We start from the raw sequence: 17,874 nt of genomic DNA on the forward strand, positions 1-17,874 counted from the left end.
GTGTCTCTTCCTCCACCTCCTTTGTGTGTTCCACCTTCCAGCGCAGACTCTCCAGGTGGCCTGCAGCTTCTAGGCTCGGTCAAACACCTCGTCCCCCTTGGGCCTCAGCCCCTCTGCCTTATCAAGGATGTTTGTTAGTAAGCCAGTGCATTGGTCCAGTCTTTCCTCCCTAGCCAGGAAAACGTTCTCCAGCTTGGGCAGGTTGTCAGTTTTTCCCCTCCAGTTAGATGTGAGAGACGTAATTGCAGTAATTCAATTAATAAATTAAGACAATGCATCAGAATCAAACTTCAGTCTTAGGTATCATGTCTTCTTACCAGGGCACAGATCCTCAGGTGCATGTTGTGCAGAATCATGACAAAGTGGTCATCCATTCCAGGGCCAGCCCTAGAAGAACCCTCTGGGGTAGCAAATGCTGTTGGTCGTATGCGAGTCATGCAGGCTATAACTATGGCAGGGGCAGCCATAGTGGCCAAATCTAGGGCAGTGAAGTCAGGGGGTGGGCAGCAAGTGTTTGAACCAAAACAAACCAATTGAACCAAAACTATTCAGAATTGGATTCCTTGACCAAAATGATCTATTGTCATGGATAGTTGGCAACACTAAGCAAAATGGAATTTTGATAAAAAGCTGGTGTTAGGAGACTTAAGTTAGGGTCAGCTGATGACTTACACTGCAATTCATGTCTTTCCTTCCATCACATCAAAGCCAATCACCAACTTCAATGAAACTTCACTCTAAATTGTCGACTCTAAATCTACTCTAAATTATGGTTTGTGAAGTTTTGCATGGGTTTTTTGATTTGTGTTGCAAATATTTTGTCTTGCCACAAATACCAGAATTGATAAGAATCCTGGACATCCTACACAATAGAAAAGTTATTTAAAAAGACAACACTAGACACTATTGCATGTGTTTTATTTATTATTATTTTCATGCATACTCACTGTTTGGTTTGAAAGTGACTACTCCACAAACGGCTGATTTCTTTGCAGCAATATGATATAAGATCATTATTTTAATACAACTGTATATAATTAATTTAAGTACATGTACCACAAGTGAGCAGATTATCAAAAGGAAAGTGTCCTCACCAAATGAGCTCAAATGTTTATGGTATTTACTGTGTCTGTTGGGCCAATCTGAAATCATCAATGACAGGACATTCATACAGAGGTCTGAGGATCTGAGCAAAATGTTGTCAAATTGCCATTAAACACCCTTTGGTGGCTTGGATAGAATGAATTAATGTGTGTACACTTCACTTGACAACACTGTGTTCTCAAGATAAAGGTAGAAATATGGTACCCAATCGACAGTTTTTAAGTATACTTTGAATGGATTGGATGGGGTTAACTCATTTTCAAGTCGATGCTAACTAGAGAGTTGTAACCTAAATCACTTTTAATATTAAGAATAATATAAACAATATGCAGGAAATATATGTTATTACATAAGTACACATAGAACAAAACATGTCAAGATCCAGCTTGATCTCTTCCAGGGTGTTTTCAGGGGGTGTTGCTGAGGAAATACAAATTCTCTCTCTACAAATTCCAGGGCAAACAAACCTTCAAGCACACCTTTTGAGTAATTGGCTTACAGCATGTCTACTAAAATGATACATTCACTACAGCTTATGGTTTTTAACACTGACTTTTCATTCATAATTTTAGATGGATGTTTTATGGCGAAACTATCCTTGCAGCAAGGAACATTACTCAGTCCAGGGCAGCATTTGAGTCCATGAGTCATTGTACATGATAGAAGATGTAGAACTGTACGACAGTGAAAGCATGTTAGTCCAGCATAGAGTCACGTCAAAACAAGTGTCTTCTATAGAGTCATTCATTGAGGCACCTGGTCGGATAAGAATATTAGGAGACAGTCAGAACATTGTCTGTTCTTCAGCATGTTAGGTAGTCCTTATTGACGAATGGGGGTCAGGGCTCAGGGGTGCTCAGCAGGGCGACTCCACATAGTCATTGTCGAGGCGTGGGTGGAAGTTCGACGCCAGCGAGCGGCTGATAACAATGACACGGGGCGTGAGGCAGTCGTCGCGGCGATGTAGGATGTTCCAGATGAGCATGGCGGCGGCCAGAGTGGCCAATAGGCAGGCGGCGATGTCCACGTAGCACGAGTAGGACAGGTGCGTGTACGGGCCGATCCGGTAGAAGGTCACCAAGCCGATTACCAGCACAAAACCTGGGGAGGGAGAGACAGGGAAGGGTTAATTCAATGAGACCTTAATCATTTAAAACAAATACTGTAGCTCCTCAAGTGCCTATGTGTATTTTAGTCTTCATCTCAAACAATTTATTAATTGAATTTCTTTAACAGTGATGTTAATGGAGAGGGGATGTAAAAATCTAATCTCACTGTTGCTAACTTCTAAAGCAATAACAATCAATGGGGTTTTTCTCTGGGAGGGCTTCTGAGATTTCAGCATCAAAGGAAACACAAGGAAATGTCATACTTCTCACAAAACCTATCCAAATAAGTTTTAAGGCCATTCTAATTCCTTATTGATTTAATCTTAAAACACATTGTTGTAGCCTACGCCACTATGATCCAGGTCAGGAAGATCACAAAAGAGAGAATACTATTCTCAACATGAGTCAACTATTTCAGTGTTCATCAACAAACTTTAGCTCACTGTTTTTGCCTTTTTTTGGTAACCATCACACTGTTAAGGATTGGATATGAATTGGTGAAATAACCCCTGGGGGGAATTTAACCCTGTCCTCCCAACCAACCCTGTTCTCCCACAAAGTATGACAACATTTGTAACTGAAATTAACCATCACCCACAATGGATTGACCTCTAACCTAGATCTCAAAGAGGAAGTCCATTTCATGGATTTAAGTAATGCCTGGAGCCAGTCAATAGTTCATCAATAACACTCATCTCGGAGCATGTCCAATCAAGGGTTGGTATAAATAAAGGCACCAAAAATAATTGCTGGAAAAGGGGATGATGGCCCATTAGGATTTGAATCAGTCAGTTTCTTGTGGCAGGTCAGAACGCCAGTGCCAGTGCTGGACTAGCGTTGAAATGTTGTGTAATTGGCTCTCTCTCTCAATGGGTCATTCAGATTTGTGAGCCGGTCTTTGATTATGAGAGGATGTCATTAGGTAATTGTATATATGCCTGTGTGACTTATGAGTGTGTGTATGTGTCTTATGTGAAGGTGTGTCTGCATTTGAGTGCAAGTGTTTGTCCGTCTGTGTGTGACTCCTTTTCTAAGAAACCATAAAGCCCTTCACCTCCCCAGTCCTGGGGCTCCAGGCTGGGTGGGCTGTGTGAACTGCTTTTTTTTGGCACAGTCTAATGTTTCTGGCTTCCTTCCTCTTCTTCCTCTTTCCATCCTTCCTTCCTTCCCCCATCTCCACACCCCCGCTTTGGGTTTGCATATTGGGACGTTTGACAATATCTATCAGGCAGTCTGAAAGACACTGAAAGGGCACTACCTTGAACTTTTTTAGAAGGAGTACCATGTGCGCCTAAATTGAAACATTTTGCCGCACCCAGACATTTTTGAGCACAAGAAAAAATATTTGAGGTAAGAAAGCTCGAATCTTGAATTTTTCTAGGCGCAATGGTGCTCCTAATTTCTAATTCCAGGTCGCACAGCAAATTTGTAGCCACATATGCAAGTAAAATGGTCGCACTATAGAGCCCCGATTGACTGAAACACTTATTATCTTATTTTCCAACATAATTTGCAAATAAATTCATTAAAAATCCTACAATGTGATTTTCTGGATTTTTTTTCTCATTTTGTTTGTCATAGTTGAAGTGTACCTATGATGAAAATTACAGGCCTCTCTCATCTTTTTAAGTGGGAGAACTTGCACAATTGGTGGCTGACTAAATACTTTTTTGCCCCACTGTAGGTCCTGGATGGCAGGAAGCTTGGCCCCAGTGATGTCCTGGGCCGTACACTCTACCCTCTGTAGCGCCTTACGGTCAGATGTCGAGCAGTTACTATACCAGGCGGTGATATAACCAGGATGCTCTCAGTGATGCAGCTGTAGGACTTTTAGAGGATCTGGGGACCCGTGCCAAATCTTTTCATATCTTTTCATATCTAAACTATGTCATGCCTGAATTTACTTACCAGTAATGTAAGTAAATGTAAACCAGCCCAGTAAATGCCCTCAACTTAATTTGCTGTGCACTCAACTGTGGTGTGACATCACCCACAAGACTAAGAGGTCCTGGCTTTCAAATTCCCTGACTTCTTAACCTATCGCTTTTCACTTGCTTTTCTATCCCTCCAGAAAGAAGCACATTTTCCCCTGGTATATTTTGTTTAAGTTGTGCCAATGCCCTGTTGTGTAGGGGAGACACAACTGCCAAGGCCACAGTTTGGGCATGGTGCCAGCTGTAAACCCCACCGGCTTAAGTGCAACAGAGTTTAAACCTGAATCTCAAACGCACATAACCCTTCACCTTTGACCCTCTGATCTTGACTCTCTCCATTCCGTCACACATTCCTGAGCATATCAGTCTCAAGGGGTGAAAACGGGCCGGTGTTATACTCAGCCAAGGCTCAGACCTGCCGATAGCAGTGTTGAGATATCACTGAATGGAATTGGATATTGTTATCCCACTGTCTGCATGTGATAGCTGAGGTTTTTGGCTCATCTGAAAACGCAAACAGAGCATTCTTTCCTGAGAAAGACTGGCTGCTGGTAAAAATAACTCATAACCATTCACAGCAGAGAGAGAGAAGCCAATTCTCAGTGGGGGAGGGGAGGAACGAGGGATGAATTGCTGAGTGGTGGAGGTATACTAAATTGAACCGAACTCAGGAAATGAAGGCCTTTTACACTTGAGCCTAGATTAAGTGAAGGCATTGGGAATGCTGGGAAATCACTGAGCCTGCTGCTTTTAAACATATTGTAAATAATGTCTCAATTTTCTTCCAGTGGAGATTACGTTCATGAATTGCCTGACTGGGCAGTGTATGTGCATTGATTATTCAAATGTAAAGTTAACAGGATTCTTGAAAATAACTAACGTTTATCAACCAATCAGCATCCAGGATCCCCCCCATCTTTGCCATCAGAACAGCCTCAATTCGTCGGGGCATGGACTCAACAAGGGGTCGAAAGTGTTCCACAGGGATGCGGGCCCATGTTGACTCCAATGCCTCCCACCTTTGGGTGGTGGACGATTCTTTATACACACGGAAAACTGTTGAGCATGAAGAAGCCAGCAGCGTTGCAGTTCTTGACACAAACCGGTGCGCCTGGCATCTACTACCATACCCCGTTCAAAGGCACTTAAATCTGTTGTCTTGCCCATTCACCCTCTGAATGGCACGCATACATAATCCATGTCTCAATTGTCTCAAGGCTTAAAAATCCTTATTTAACGTGTCTTCTCCCCTTTATCTACACTGATTGAAGTGGATTTAACAAGTGACATCAATAAGGCATCATAGCATTCACCTGGTCAGTCTATGTCTTGGAAAGAGCAGGGGTTCTTAATGTTTTGGCTACTCAGTGTATAATAAGGCAATGAGTAGCTTTGGGAACACTGATACCTAGTAACCATTGTTATCTCTTCTGCTATGAAGTCCTCACCAAGGGTCATCGCAAGTCATCTATTGTTTTGCTCAGTCTTGTTGATCAAATATGGTGAAGTCTTCAGATAGTGGCATTTGAGTACAAAGGAAGATTACATTTTTCCAGCAGCATGTATTTTTAGCTGGTGGAAGTAGGTGTGTATGTGTCTGTCTGACTCATTAGTCGTGTCACTATTCTTACTAATGTCAACATGTGTGAAGGGCATTTATAGTAGATGGCCTGTTTTTGAAAACAGCTACCAACGACCTCCATAGATATCCATACCTAAAATCATTCTGCCATCGTATTAAAGGGATAATCCACCCCAAACACCTAATTCCTATGATTAACGGTGTTAAAAAACACTAGTGCAGAATATGTTGCTATGGCAACAACGAACATTTCCCACAGACACACAGGACGCATTGCGAGATGGTACTTGAAGGAGAAATTTAGTTGAATAATTTAGTACACTGTTTAGATTGAGCACATCTAAGCAAAGTATATACTTTTTCATAACGATATGAACGGATGGATGTGTTCTAGACAAGAATGCCTATACCATCTATTGGCTGATTTGTTGATTTAGAGTGCAGGTAAGTTTACCTCCACTGTATTCAAATCCTACCATACCTTTTGTCTGTACATTATACCTTCAAGCTATTTTATCACCCCCAGAATCCTCCACTCTGTACCGGACGTCCTGGATGACCAATTTTCATAGCTTTTAGGCGTACCCTTATCCTACTCCTCCTCTGTTCCTCTGGTGATGTAGAGGTGAATCCAGGCCCTGCAGTGCCTAGCTCCACTCCTATTCCCCAGGCGCTCTCTTTTGATGACTTCTGTAACAGTAATAGCCTTGGTTTCATGCATGTTAACATTAGATGCCTCCTCCCTAAGTTTGTTTTATTCACTGCTTTAGCACACTCTGCCAACCCGGATGTCCTAGCCGTGTCTGAATCCTGGCTTAGGAAGACCACCAAAAATCCTGAAATCTCCATCCCTAACTACAACATTTTCAGACAAGATAGAACAGCCAAAGGGGGCGGTGTTGCAATCTACTGCAGAGATAGCCTGCAGAGTTCTGTCCTACTATCCAGGTCTGTACCCAAACAATTTGAACTTCTACTTTTAAAAATCCAACTCTCTAAAAACAAGTCTCTCACCGTTGCCGCCTGCTATAGACCACCCTCTGCCCCCAGCTGTGCTCTGGACACCATATGTGAACTGATTGCCCCCCATCTATCTTCAGAGCTCGTGCTGCTAGGCGACCTAAACTGGAACATGCTTAACACCCCAGCCATCCTACAATCTAAGCTTGATGCCCTCAATCTCACACAAAATATCAATGAACCTACCAGGTACCACCCCAAAGCCATAAACACGGGTACCCACATAGATATCATCCTAACCAACTTGCCCTCTAAATACACCTCTCTGTTTTCAACCAAGATCTCAGCGATCACTGCCTCATTGCCTGCATCCATAATGGGTCAGCGGTCAAACGACCTCCACCCATCACTGTCAAATGCTCCCTGAAACACTTCAGTGAGCAGGCCTTTCTAATCGACCTGGCCCGGGTATCCTGGAAGGATATTGACCTCAGTAGAGGATGCCTGGTTATTTTTTTTAAATGCCTTCCTCAACATCTTAAATAAGCATGCCCCATTCAAGAAATGTAGAACCAGGAACAGATATAGCCCTTGGTTCTCTCCAGACCTGACTACCCTTAATCAACACAAAAACATCCTATGGCGTTCTGCATTAGCATCGAACAGCCCCCGTGATATGCAACTTTTCAGGGAAGTTAGAAACCAATATACACAGGCAGTTAGAAAAAGCCAAGGCTAGCTTTTCCAAGCAGAAATTTGCTTCCTGCCACACAAACTCAAAAAAGTTCTGGGACACTGTAAAGTCCATGGAGAATAAGAACACCTCCTCCCAGCTTGCCCACTGCACTGAGGATAGGAAACTCTGTCACCACCAATAAATCCACTATAATTGAGAATTTCAACAAGCATTTTTCTACGGCTGGCCATGCTCTCCACCTGGCTACCCCTACCCCGGTCAACTGCACTGTACCCCCCACAGGAACTCGCCCAAGCCTTCCCTATTTCTCCTTCTCCCAAATCCAGTCAGCTGATGTTCTGAAAGAGCTGCAAAATCTGGACCCTTACAATCTGGACCCTTTCTTTCTAAAATGATCTGCCGAAATTGTTGCAACCCCTATTACTAGCCTGTTCAACCTCTCTTTCGTGTTGTCTGAGATTCCCAAAGATTGGAAAGCAGCTGCGGTCATCCCCCTCTTCAAAGGGGGGGGAACTCTTGACCCAAACTGCTACAGACCTATATCTATCCTACCCTGCCTTTCTAAGGTCTTCGAAAGCCAAGTCAACAAACAGATTACTGACTCTTTCGAATCCCACCGCACCCTCTCCGCTATGCAATCTGGTTTCAGAGCTGGTCATGGGCGCACCTCAGCCACACTCAAGGTCCTAAACGATCATTTAACTGCCATCGATAAGAAACAATACTGTGCAGCCGTCTTCATCGACCTGGCCAATGTTTTCGACTCTGTCAATCACCACATCCTCATCGGCAGACTCGATAGCCTTAGGTTCTCAAATGATTGCCTTGCCTGGTTCACCAACTACTTCTCTGATAGAGTTGAGTGTGTCAAATCGGAGGGCCTGTTGTCCGGGCCTCTGGCAGTCTCTATGGGGGTGCCACAGGGTTCAATTCTTGGGCCGACTCTCTTCTCTGTATACATCAATGATGTCGCTCTTGCTGCTGGTGAGTCTCTGATCCACCTCTACGCAGACGACACCATTCTGTATACTTCAGGCCCTTCTTTGGACACTGTGTTAACAACCCTCCAGACGAGCTTCAATGCCATACAACTCTCCTTCCGTGGCCTCCAACTGCTCTTAAATACAAGTAAAACTAAATGCATGCTCTTCAACCGATCGCTGCCTGCACCGGCCCGCCCGTCCAGCATCATCACTACTCTGGACGGTTCTGACTTAGAAGATGTGGACAACTACAAATACCTAGGACTCTCTCTTTGGCTGGCCCTCGCTTCATACTCATCGCCAAACCCACTGGCTTCAGGTCATCTACAAGACCCTGCTAGGTAAAGTCCCCCCTTATCTCAGCTCACTGGTCACTTTAGCAGCACCCACCTGTAGCATGCGCTCCAGCAGGTATATCTCTCTGGTCACCCACAAAACCAATTCTTCCTTTGGCCGCCTCTCCTTCCAGTTCTCTGCTGCCAATAACTGGAACGAACTACAAAAATCTCTGAAACTGGAAACACATCTCCCTCACTAGCTCTAAGCACCAGATGTCAGAGCAGCTCACAGATTACTGCACCTGTACATAGCCCATCTATAATTTAGCCCGAACAACTACCTCTTCCCCTACTGTATATATTTATTTATTTACTTTGCTCCTTTGCATCCCATTATTTCTATTTCTACATTGCACATTCTTCCACTGCAAATCTACCATTCCAGTGTTTTACTTGCTATATTGTATTTACTTCGCCACCATGGCCTTTCTTTTGCCTTTACCTCCCTTATCTTACCTCATTTGCTCACATCGTATATAGACTTATTTTTCTACTGTATTATTGACTGTATGTTTGTTTTACTCCTTGTGTAACTCTGTGTTGTTGTATGTGTCAAACTGCTTTACTTTATCTTGGCCAGGTCACAATTGTAAATGAGAACTTGTTCTCAACTTGCCTACCTGGTTAAATAAAGGTGAAATAAAATATATATTTAAAAATATATATATTGTTTTAAAAGCGTTATCCCCTATCGCCAGTGACAAGAAACATGTCCAGTGCATTCGGAAAGTATTCAAACCACTTCCCTTTTTTCACATTTTGTTACATTGCAGCTTTATTCTAAAAGGTATTAAATAAATAAAAATCCTCATTAATCTACCCACAATACCCGATAATGACAAGGCAAAAACAAGTTTTTCGATAATTATTTTGGCTAATTTATTAAACAAACAAAAAATATACCTTCTTTACGTTAGTATTCAAACCATTTGCTATTAGACTCAAAATAGAGCTCAGGTGCATCTGGTTTCCATTGATCATCTTTGAGATGTTTCTACAACTTGATTGGAGTCCACCTGTGGTAAATTCAATTGATTGGACATGATTTGGAAAGACACACACCTGTCTATATAAGGTCCCACAGTTGACCGTGCATGTCAAAGCATAAACCAAGCCATGAGGTAGAAGGAATTGTCCGTAGAGCTCCGAGACAGGATTGTGTCGTGGCACAGATCTGGAGAAGGGTACCAAAAAAAAGTGTTGAAGGTCCCCAGGAAGACAGTGGCCTCCATCATTTTTAAATGGAAGAAGTTTGGAACCACCAAGACCCGTCTTAGAGCTGAGCAATCAGGGGAGAAGGGCCTTGGTCAGGGAGGTGACCAAGAACCTGATGGTCACTCTGATAGAGCTCCAGAGTTCCTCTGTGGAGGTGGGAGAACCTTCCAGAAGGACAACCATCTCTGCAGCACTCCACCAATCAGGCCTTTATGGTTGAGTGGCCAGACAGAAGCAGGAGTGGCTTCGGGACAAGTCTCTGAATGTCCTTGATTGGCCCAGCCAGAGCCTGGACTTAAACCCGATCGAACTTCTCTGGGGAGACCTGAAAATAGCTGTGCAGCGACGCTCCCCATCCAACCTGACAGCTTGAGAGGATCTGCAGAGAAGAATGGGAGAAACTCCCCAAATACGTGTGCCAAGCTACATTTCCAACAATTTCTAAAAACATGTTTTGACTTTTTCATCATGAGGTATTGTGTGTAGATTGATGAGGGGGGAAAACATATTTAATTCATTTTAGAATAAGTCTGTAACGTAACAAAATGTGAAAAAAGGCAAGGGGTCTGAATACTTTCCGTATGGACTCTAGCTATGATGCGTTCCTACTAATTTCACAGACGGACCATATTGAAGGGGGGAAATTTGTATTTTACCCACAGATAGAACATAGGGTTTCACCAAAATGACAGGAGTTTCATGATTTTTATTTTGGGGATGCATTATCCCTTTACCATGAGTGACACTTTATAGCATGCCAAACAATAGTTTGTCTCAGTGGGTTCTTTTGGAAGGGAATCAGTGATTATTTGGGTGGGTCACATCTAAGACCTTCAGATAAAAGTTCCGGCGATGCCTGCCGAAGAAGCTAGCATTGAGAGGGGACCCTTTATTTGCCTCTGTTCCTGGACATTCTGTAAACAGGCATAAAAGCTAGGCCAAGCTTATCTGGACAGCAACTATCCCCACCCTACAGCATTTTTCTACCAACTAACCCAACAAACGCGCACACACATATATACACACACACACCCTCACTTCCAGAACCCAGTCAGTCCCTGTCGAACTGTCTTTCATGTCTGCTCTCCCCCTCTTTCCTCCTCTGCTCGGGGTTTGCATAACAGGTAGTCGCAGGCATTTCCTCGTCCTGAGCAGGGATTTCCTGGCGCCCGACAGTCGCTCCCTTTTTCGCTGGAACTCCGGCCCGGCCCACCAGCCCAGACTGACGGCCTGCTATATTTAGCCATCAGACCCTTGGATGCTGCGCCTGCTGTGCCACAATACTGCCCGGGGCTGACATCCCTAAACAACAAGCTGTGCACTCAACAAAATGTGACAACGTCACACTTCCTCAAAAGGGGCACTGGGACAAGGACATGCCCACACTGCCGCACAACCCTCTGGGATGGATGAAGGAGAGGGGTCTTGATTTGCCCTTACTGCCCACCTCCTCTCCTTCTTCCCATTGCTATTCCTGGTTGCTATTGACTTTCCAAGAAAATTCCTTCTTGGGACGATTCTAGTCTTTTTTTCCTCCTTTTCTGTTACCTAGTCACCCCCCTAGTTTGATTTGTTTGGTTGTTCTGGATTAATTTATGCTTTTTGTCCTGAAGCCAATCCTCAAAGCTCCAAGGGTTCCTCTTTTGGGCTCCACTGGGGAACAACAAGGGACTTTTATGTTTCTTTGCAGCAACACACTGTGACCATTTTTAGATCTGAGGAACGCTCAGAAAAGCCTCAAGCGACTCTATTGAACATTTCAAAGTTGAAATCAAAAGCCAGACACGTGTAATAGGTGTTTTATAGTGTGGTTGTCTCTCACTTATGTTTAGGTGTCTGCTGTTTAGGTGTCTCATTTGTGTTTTGGAAAAATGGAACAAAAATGTCCATGGCATGTATATGTTTATCAAATTTCACATAGAATTCAACTCTGTGCTTGACCCGCTGCAATGGTTATGTCCAGCATTGTAGGTGTCTGGTTTCCACTCTACTGGGACTGCCACATCTGGCTTCTTGTCTTTGTGCATCATGTCAGAGTCACAGTATAGGCCAGTGTTACTGTTTCTCAACCATTTTTTTGTGCCAATGACTGGCAAGCTATTGCCCTTCCTTCCATTTTTGGAGGACTGCCGACATTAAAAACTATCACTTGAGAAAAAATAATAATAATCAGGTACACCTAACTATCTCAGGGACCGGTAAACCTCATTCTAGGGACCAGTGCCGGTCCGCGGACCAGAGGTTGCTGACATTAGGCTAGGCTATATGTCATGTTGTGCAGTATATTAAACATATTGGTGTGGATGTATAGTACTCACTGGCCAACTGGAAGAGTGCGGCGATGGCCTCCTCCCACCACTGGGAGTCCTGGGTGACAAAGGGCAGCTCCATCAGGCCCAGCAGGAAGATCAGCTGACCGGCCGTCAGCGCCACCGTGGCCATCAGGTTACACGCTCGCATCATGTCAAACTGCACTGGAGGGGGGGGGGGGGGGGGGGGGGGGGGGGGCAGGGAGAGGAATTATGAATATGACAAATTATTATTTCAAACTAAACCAGAGACATTAGGGCAACATCATGTGAAGACACCTGTTGATATCAGAGTCCAATGCGTCATAGCAAATAACCATTCATGAGCTGAGCTGATCAATGTCCTTACAATGATGCATCTTTGTGTGTAGCCTTTATCAAGGGCTTAATGGAATGATGGATTCACTGCAAATCAACATTGTTTTTGCATCTGTAGACAATGCCCTATGAGTTCTGAGAGTTATTTTTGTTTGTTATTATTATTATTGTTATTTGTTTTCACTGAATGCCGCTGCGTGTTATGCAGCTGGCCTGGGAGTCAGGATCTGGCTGCCTCTGGTTTTGCTATTTATTTATTTAATTTTATTTAACCTTTATTTATCTGAGCAAGTCAGTTAAGAACAAATTCTTATTTACAATGAAGGCCTACCCCGGCCAAACCCTTACCCGGACGACGCTGGGCCAATTGTGCACACCCTGGAATCGATCCAGGGTCTGTAGTGACTCCTCTAACACTGAGATGCAGTGCCTTAGACCGCTAAGCCACTCAGGAGCCCAATAGGCCTACACTATCCATCTCCCCATACATGCACATCAATTAGGCGCACTCTTAACTAACGGTTTTGGAATGAAGCACACTCATGAAACACAAACACACATTACATTTGACAGTGCTGCGGGACTCCTGGTAGCCTGCGTACTCCGAGCCCCAGCCCAGACCCTCACACGGCATCTGAGTCCCCTGACCTCTCCTCCCGCCCCCCCGAGGTTCATCCCGGCCCCTCTCTCCTCCAGTCATGACGGGGCACATCCTCCACAGCCCCACGTTGCGCTTGCGTCCATCCTCCAGGGCCTGCAGCACCCAGCTGGGGGTGAAAGCTGCCACGTTGTTGAGTACCAGGGACAGCAGGGCCACCATCACCGCCACCGCCACCAGCCGCTGCACGGCCATGCACCGCTGCCCGCCCGCCACCTCTGCCTCCACCACCTCCTCCCTCTCTTCGTCCCCTTCTTCCTCTCCCGTGCTGCCCTGCCTCTCCTGGGCAGCAACACCAGCGGCGCTTGGGGCACCCCGGTTCTCCTCCTCCTCCACTGCCAGGCAGCTAGCGGCTTATGCTAACCCCAGGCAGTCGCACTGCTGAAGAAAAAAGGGAACGTGTTGTTAGCTCAGCTAAAGAACATCTCCGTTCATCCTCATTTGTTTTTGGTGGTGGAGGTGGGTTGGTTCAGCCTTCCTCCTCGGAGTGCACAGTGGGCAGGCATGGGTTAATCCGACCGACACCGAGGTCCATTCCACTGGCTTTGGTGACTGAATGCAGCTTGACTCTCGGACTCGAACCTCTCTTCAACCGTCTCTTTTCCACTTTTATCACCCCTTTTCTCTCCACTTCTGATTTCTTCTGGCTGCCCTCCTCACCTTTGGTTCTCTGCAATTTCAAGTTATTTTATTCTCTGTGTAAGCGCCTGTCTCTTTTTCCCCTCAGTTTCTTTCTTCGTTCTTCTGTGTTTTTTTCTTCAGACTCTACACCAGGGGTAGTGGGAAAATGGAGAAGCAGTGTAGAGCAGCAGAGCAGATCGTCTGGATCGTGTTGCTCAGCTCACTGAGGCTTAACCAAGAAAGGGCTTTGTCAGCTGTAAGAGCGATCTCTCACTGCGCAAGCTCTAGTCTTCTTCTGACCCTCCTCTCGCTCTCTCTCTCTGGGAAGAGTTGGTGCTCCTGCTCTCTCTCTCTCTCTCTCTCTCTGGGAGGAGTTGGTGCTCCTGCTCTCTCTCTCTCTCTCTCTGGGAAGAGATGGTGCTCCTGCTCTCTCTCTCTCTCTCTCTGGGAAGAGTTGGTGCTCCAGCTCTCTCTCTCTCTCTCTCTCCCTCTGGGAAGAGATGGTGCTCCAGCTCTCTCTCTCTCTCTGGGAATAGTTGGTGCTCCTGCTCTCTCTCTCTTTCTCTGGGAAGAGTTGGTGCTCCTGCTCTCTCTCTTTCTCTCTGGGAAGAGTTGGTGCTCCTGCTCTCTCTCTCTCTCTCTCTCTCTCTCTCTCTCTCTGGGAAGAGATGGTGCTCCTGCTCTCTCTCTCTCTCTCTGGGAAGAGATGGTGCTCCTGCTCTCTCTCTCACTCTGGGAAGAGATGGTGCTCCAGCTCTCTCTCTCTCTGGGAAGAGATGGTGAACCAGCTCTCTCTCTCTCTCTGGGAAGTGATGGTGCTCCAGCTCTCTCTCTCTCTCTCTCTGGGAAGAGTTGGTGCTCCTGCTCTCTCTCTCTTTCTCTGGGAAGAGTTGGTGCTCCTGCTCTCTCTCTCTCTCTGGGAAGATTTGGTGCTCCTGCTCTCTCTCTCTCTCTCTCTCTGGGAAGAGTTGGTGCTCCTACTCTCTCTCTATCTCTCTCTCTCTCTCTCTCTCTGGAAAGAGTTGGTGCTCCTGGTACAGCTCAGTCCCAGCGGCCAAAAAATGATTAGAATAAAGGGTTCAGGGTGGGAGATATCAGTCTTTGGCTCCAACAGGTTTGACCAGACAACTCCCTCCTTCACTCTCTGTGTGAGAATTTGCGCTCCTGAGACTCACTCAGAGAGGACAGCCCATAGAGCCTAAGTGGTGTTCCAGATGCTGCAGCTCTTCTTCTGCCTGAGTGTGTGTGTGTGACAGCGACAAACACACTGGCCCCCACAGCCCGACCAGCAACAGGATGCGTTTCCTGATAGGAAAATGGTCAGAGGGGGGCAAAAGGCGGACCCTCTCCTCTGTCCTTTTTTTCTCGTAAACCCTCTCTATCTCTGTCTGTTTACCTACCCTCTCTCTGTCTTTCTCTCTGTGTCGCCAAACCTATTATAGTTATTTTCTGGCTCTGAAACATCTGTGTAAGACGTGGATTCAGAGAACGATAGAGCCGTGGGGATTTGAGGGGCTGTGTTTGTATGGTCTGTGGCCATAGAGAGCAGGCTTTTGGCTGCCAGTGCAGTGCTACATAGCATGGGTCTCTGCAAGGCAAGCTTGGCCTCATTTTTCCCCGCCAGTGAGTCCCAAGGCCCCTAAAGATTCCGGGAATTTCCTGTTGCCTAACTTTAATAAACAAACCCACATCTGTATCAGCTAAAGAGAGAAGTTGGAGGAGGGGGAACACAAATAGGGTCCAGATGGGTGTGGAATTTGGAATGATGGCGGAGTGAATGGGGGATTGAGGTTGATGTAGATGAGAAAGAGAGCGAGAGAGAGAATAAGTGTGTGTGTGCATGCATGTGTGTTTGTGAGAGAGTTGAGTTGGATCTCCCTGCAATCATTCTTCTATGCCTAATCCCCCGTGGCAAGCATATATCCAAGACTTGGCTTCCTGCCCTGAGCTCTGGGTCTGGATTCCCACGCACAGATTTATACCGCTGTCTGTGATTTAAATCAATGTTTATGTGTAAAAGCGGTTTAGAAGAGATTTAGAGATGTTGATTTGGTTTGATGTTGAAAGTGGAGCCTAAGGCATTGTGCCAGAAATCAATGGCTGACTTGTATATGCAAGAAATCAAATGGCTATAACATATACTTTCAACGTTTTACTGAATGACCTTGAATCAAAAAGGAAGTTGTTTACAATGTTTTCCTTTTTCCAATACTATGTTAGTCAATAGTTTTCCATTCTCTATTGCATTATGGTTGCTGATCTTATCTTATTCCTAATATACTTTATCAAACAAAATGTCTCCCTCTAATGTCTATGATCAAACAAAATGTCTCTCCTCTTTCTCTGCACTGAGGCAGAATAGGAGAACACGGCGAGGATGTGTGTGAAGAACCGCCATCTGGATGTGGCCCGGGTGTGTCTGGAGAACATGGATAATGCCAGGGCAGTGCGGGCACTACGGGAGGCCGAGACCAAGCCTAAACTGGAGGCTGGCAGTGGCGGTACTGGCCCTGCAGCTGGGCATGCTGGTAAGAAAACCAACCAAGCAGTAGGTGATCATAGCATTTAATGGTGGCTTCACCTCATTTTCAATTAATTTCCTTAGCCAGGTATTGTCATACATGGTACATAGAGTAAAATAATGGTAAATTCTAGGTTGTTTAATTTTAACATTACCACATATACTGTCGGCACCTAGTACTTGTACCAGTAGCATCACCTATGTGATTACCCTGTAATAGTGTAAAAAGTATAGTGTAGTAAGTACATGCTATTATGGAGTACTTACCACTTTTGTCTTTATAAATTAATTATGTCATTAGTAGTATATCTGTCCATACTAAAACACTACATGTGTACTGTCTTTTTAAGATCATCATTACAGAATAAATTCTTACCTAGAGATAATGCCGCTAATCTTAAGTGTTACTAGACTTCCAATGGCCCCACAGGAGGATGCAGAGAAGCTGTATAAGATCCGTGGGCGCTTCAACCTCCTGAACAAGTTCTACCAGGCATCAGGCCAGTGGAAGCAGGCGGTGGAGACCGCAGAGACCCACGATCACATCCACCTCAGGACCACCTACTAAAGCTATGCCAAATACCTGGAGGCCATCGGACACAAGAGCATGGCCCTCGTATTGTAATGAGCCAGTTTAGCACTGATGCTATGACTGTTAACATTTGATAAGTTAGCATTTAATTTGACTATGTTAGCATTTGATACATGCAGCAAATCATTACTGGTCTACAGTGCATTAGCATTTTCACTTGAACCTTGTTCTTGTGTATACAAAATATATGAAATGCATGGTTATCTGAATGCATTTATAACATATCATCTTATTTGTATGCATTTATAACATATAATCTTATTTGTACAGTATGGGTAGATTTATCAAGGCAACAAACTATCATTATAGTAGATACAGGGTTGGGTAGGTTACTTTCTAAATGTAATCTGTTAGTTACTCAGTTACCTGGCGAAAATTGTAATCAGAAATGTAACTATTGGATTACCCAAACTCAATAACGTAATCTGATTACTTTGTTACTTTTGGAATACTTTTCCCTTAACTTAACTTCCCTTAACTACAGAATCGGCGTTCCGAAATCAGGACAGTTGCTGCTCAATATGCTATATGTGACTAGAATGGCGTTGTAAACAACAGCCAACTTTCCCGGGACATGGACATGTCTTATATCATCAGAAAACTTAAATGATTGTTAATCTAACTGCAGTGTCCAATTTACAGTAGCTATTACAGCAAAAAATACCATGCTATTGTTTGAGGATAGTGCACAACAACAAAACACTTATCAAGGCAACTGGTTTGATAAATTCACCTCTGACGGTAAAATAATGTACTTACATTCTGTAATCTTGCTCTGATTTGTCATCCTGAGGGTCCCAGAGATAAAATGTAGCATAGTTTTGTTTGATAAAATATATTTTTAGATCCATGTTCCATGTTTTATACAGCTTTTTGCATGAATTCCGACTCTTTCAACAAAACAATTTTAAAAATCTAATCGGCAAAACGTTG

At 44.5% G+C, this 17,874-nt stretch overlaps 2 protein-coding genes across 2 annotated transcripts; one reads left to right on the plus strand and one right to left on the minus strand.

The window, feature by feature from the left end:
* Positions 1-901: 901 nt before the first annotated feature.
* LOC109870317 (transmembrane protein 204) lies at positions 902-14,787 on the minus strand. Its single transcript, XM_020460786.2, has 3 exons — positions 13,114-14,787; positions 12,241-12,396; positions 902-2,205 (listed from the first exon to the last, which is right to left on the minus strand). The coding sequence occupies exons 1-3, from the start codon at positions 13,400-13,402 to the stop codon at positions 1,961-1,963; spliced, it is 690 nt and encodes a 229-aa protein (XP_020316375.2). The 5' UTR covers positions 13,403-14,787; the 3' UTR covers positions 902-1,960.
* LOC109870318 (intraflagellar transport protein 140 homolog) lies at positions 14,755-17,640 on the plus strand. The gene is made up of 2 exons (XM_020460788.2): positions 14,755-16,356; positions 16,780-17,640. The coding sequence occupies exons 1-2, from the start codon at positions 16,231-16,233 to the stop codon at positions 16,915-16,917; spliced, it is 264 nt and encodes an 87-aa protein (XP_020316377.1). The 5' UTR covers positions 14,755-16,230; the 3' UTR covers positions 16,918-17,640.
* Positions 17,641-17,874: the final 234 nt, after the last annotated feature.

Source organism: Oncorhynchus kisutch, linkage group LG25, assembly GCF_002021735.2.
Source record: "Oncorhynchus kisutch isolate 150728-3 linkage group LG25, Okis_V2, whole genome shotgun sequence".
Lineage (NCBI taxonomy): Eukaryota > Metazoa > Chordata > Actinopteri > Salmoniformes > Salmonidae > Oncorhynchus > Oncorhynchus kisutch.

What these genes read in the sequence shown, in the direction of transcription:
- LOC109870318 (XM_020460788.2), top strand. Translation starts at nt 16,231, where the DNA reads ATGTGGCCCGGGTGTGTCTGGAGAACATGGATAATGCCAGGGCAGTGC. An exon ending in CCCTGCAGCTGGGCATGCTG is followed by an intron (nt 16,357 to 16,779) that starts GTAAGAAAACCA and finishes ATGGCCCCACAG; the next exon opens with GAGGATGCAGAGAAGCTGTA.
- LOC109870317 (XM_020460786.2), bottom strand. Translation starts at nt 13,402, where the DNA reads ATGGCCGTGCAGCGGCTGGTGGCGGTGGCGGTGATGGTGGCCCTGCTG. An exon ending in GTCCCGCAGCACTGTCAAAT is followed by an intron (nt 12,397 to 13,113) that starts GTAATGTGTGTT and finishes CCCCCCCTCCAG; the next exon opens with TGCAGTTTGACATGATGCGA. An exon ending in CGCACTCTTCCAGTTGGCCA is followed by an intron (nt 2,206 to 12,240) that starts GTGAGTACTATA and finishes CTCCCTCCCCAG; the next exon opens with GTTTTGTGCTGGTAATCGGC.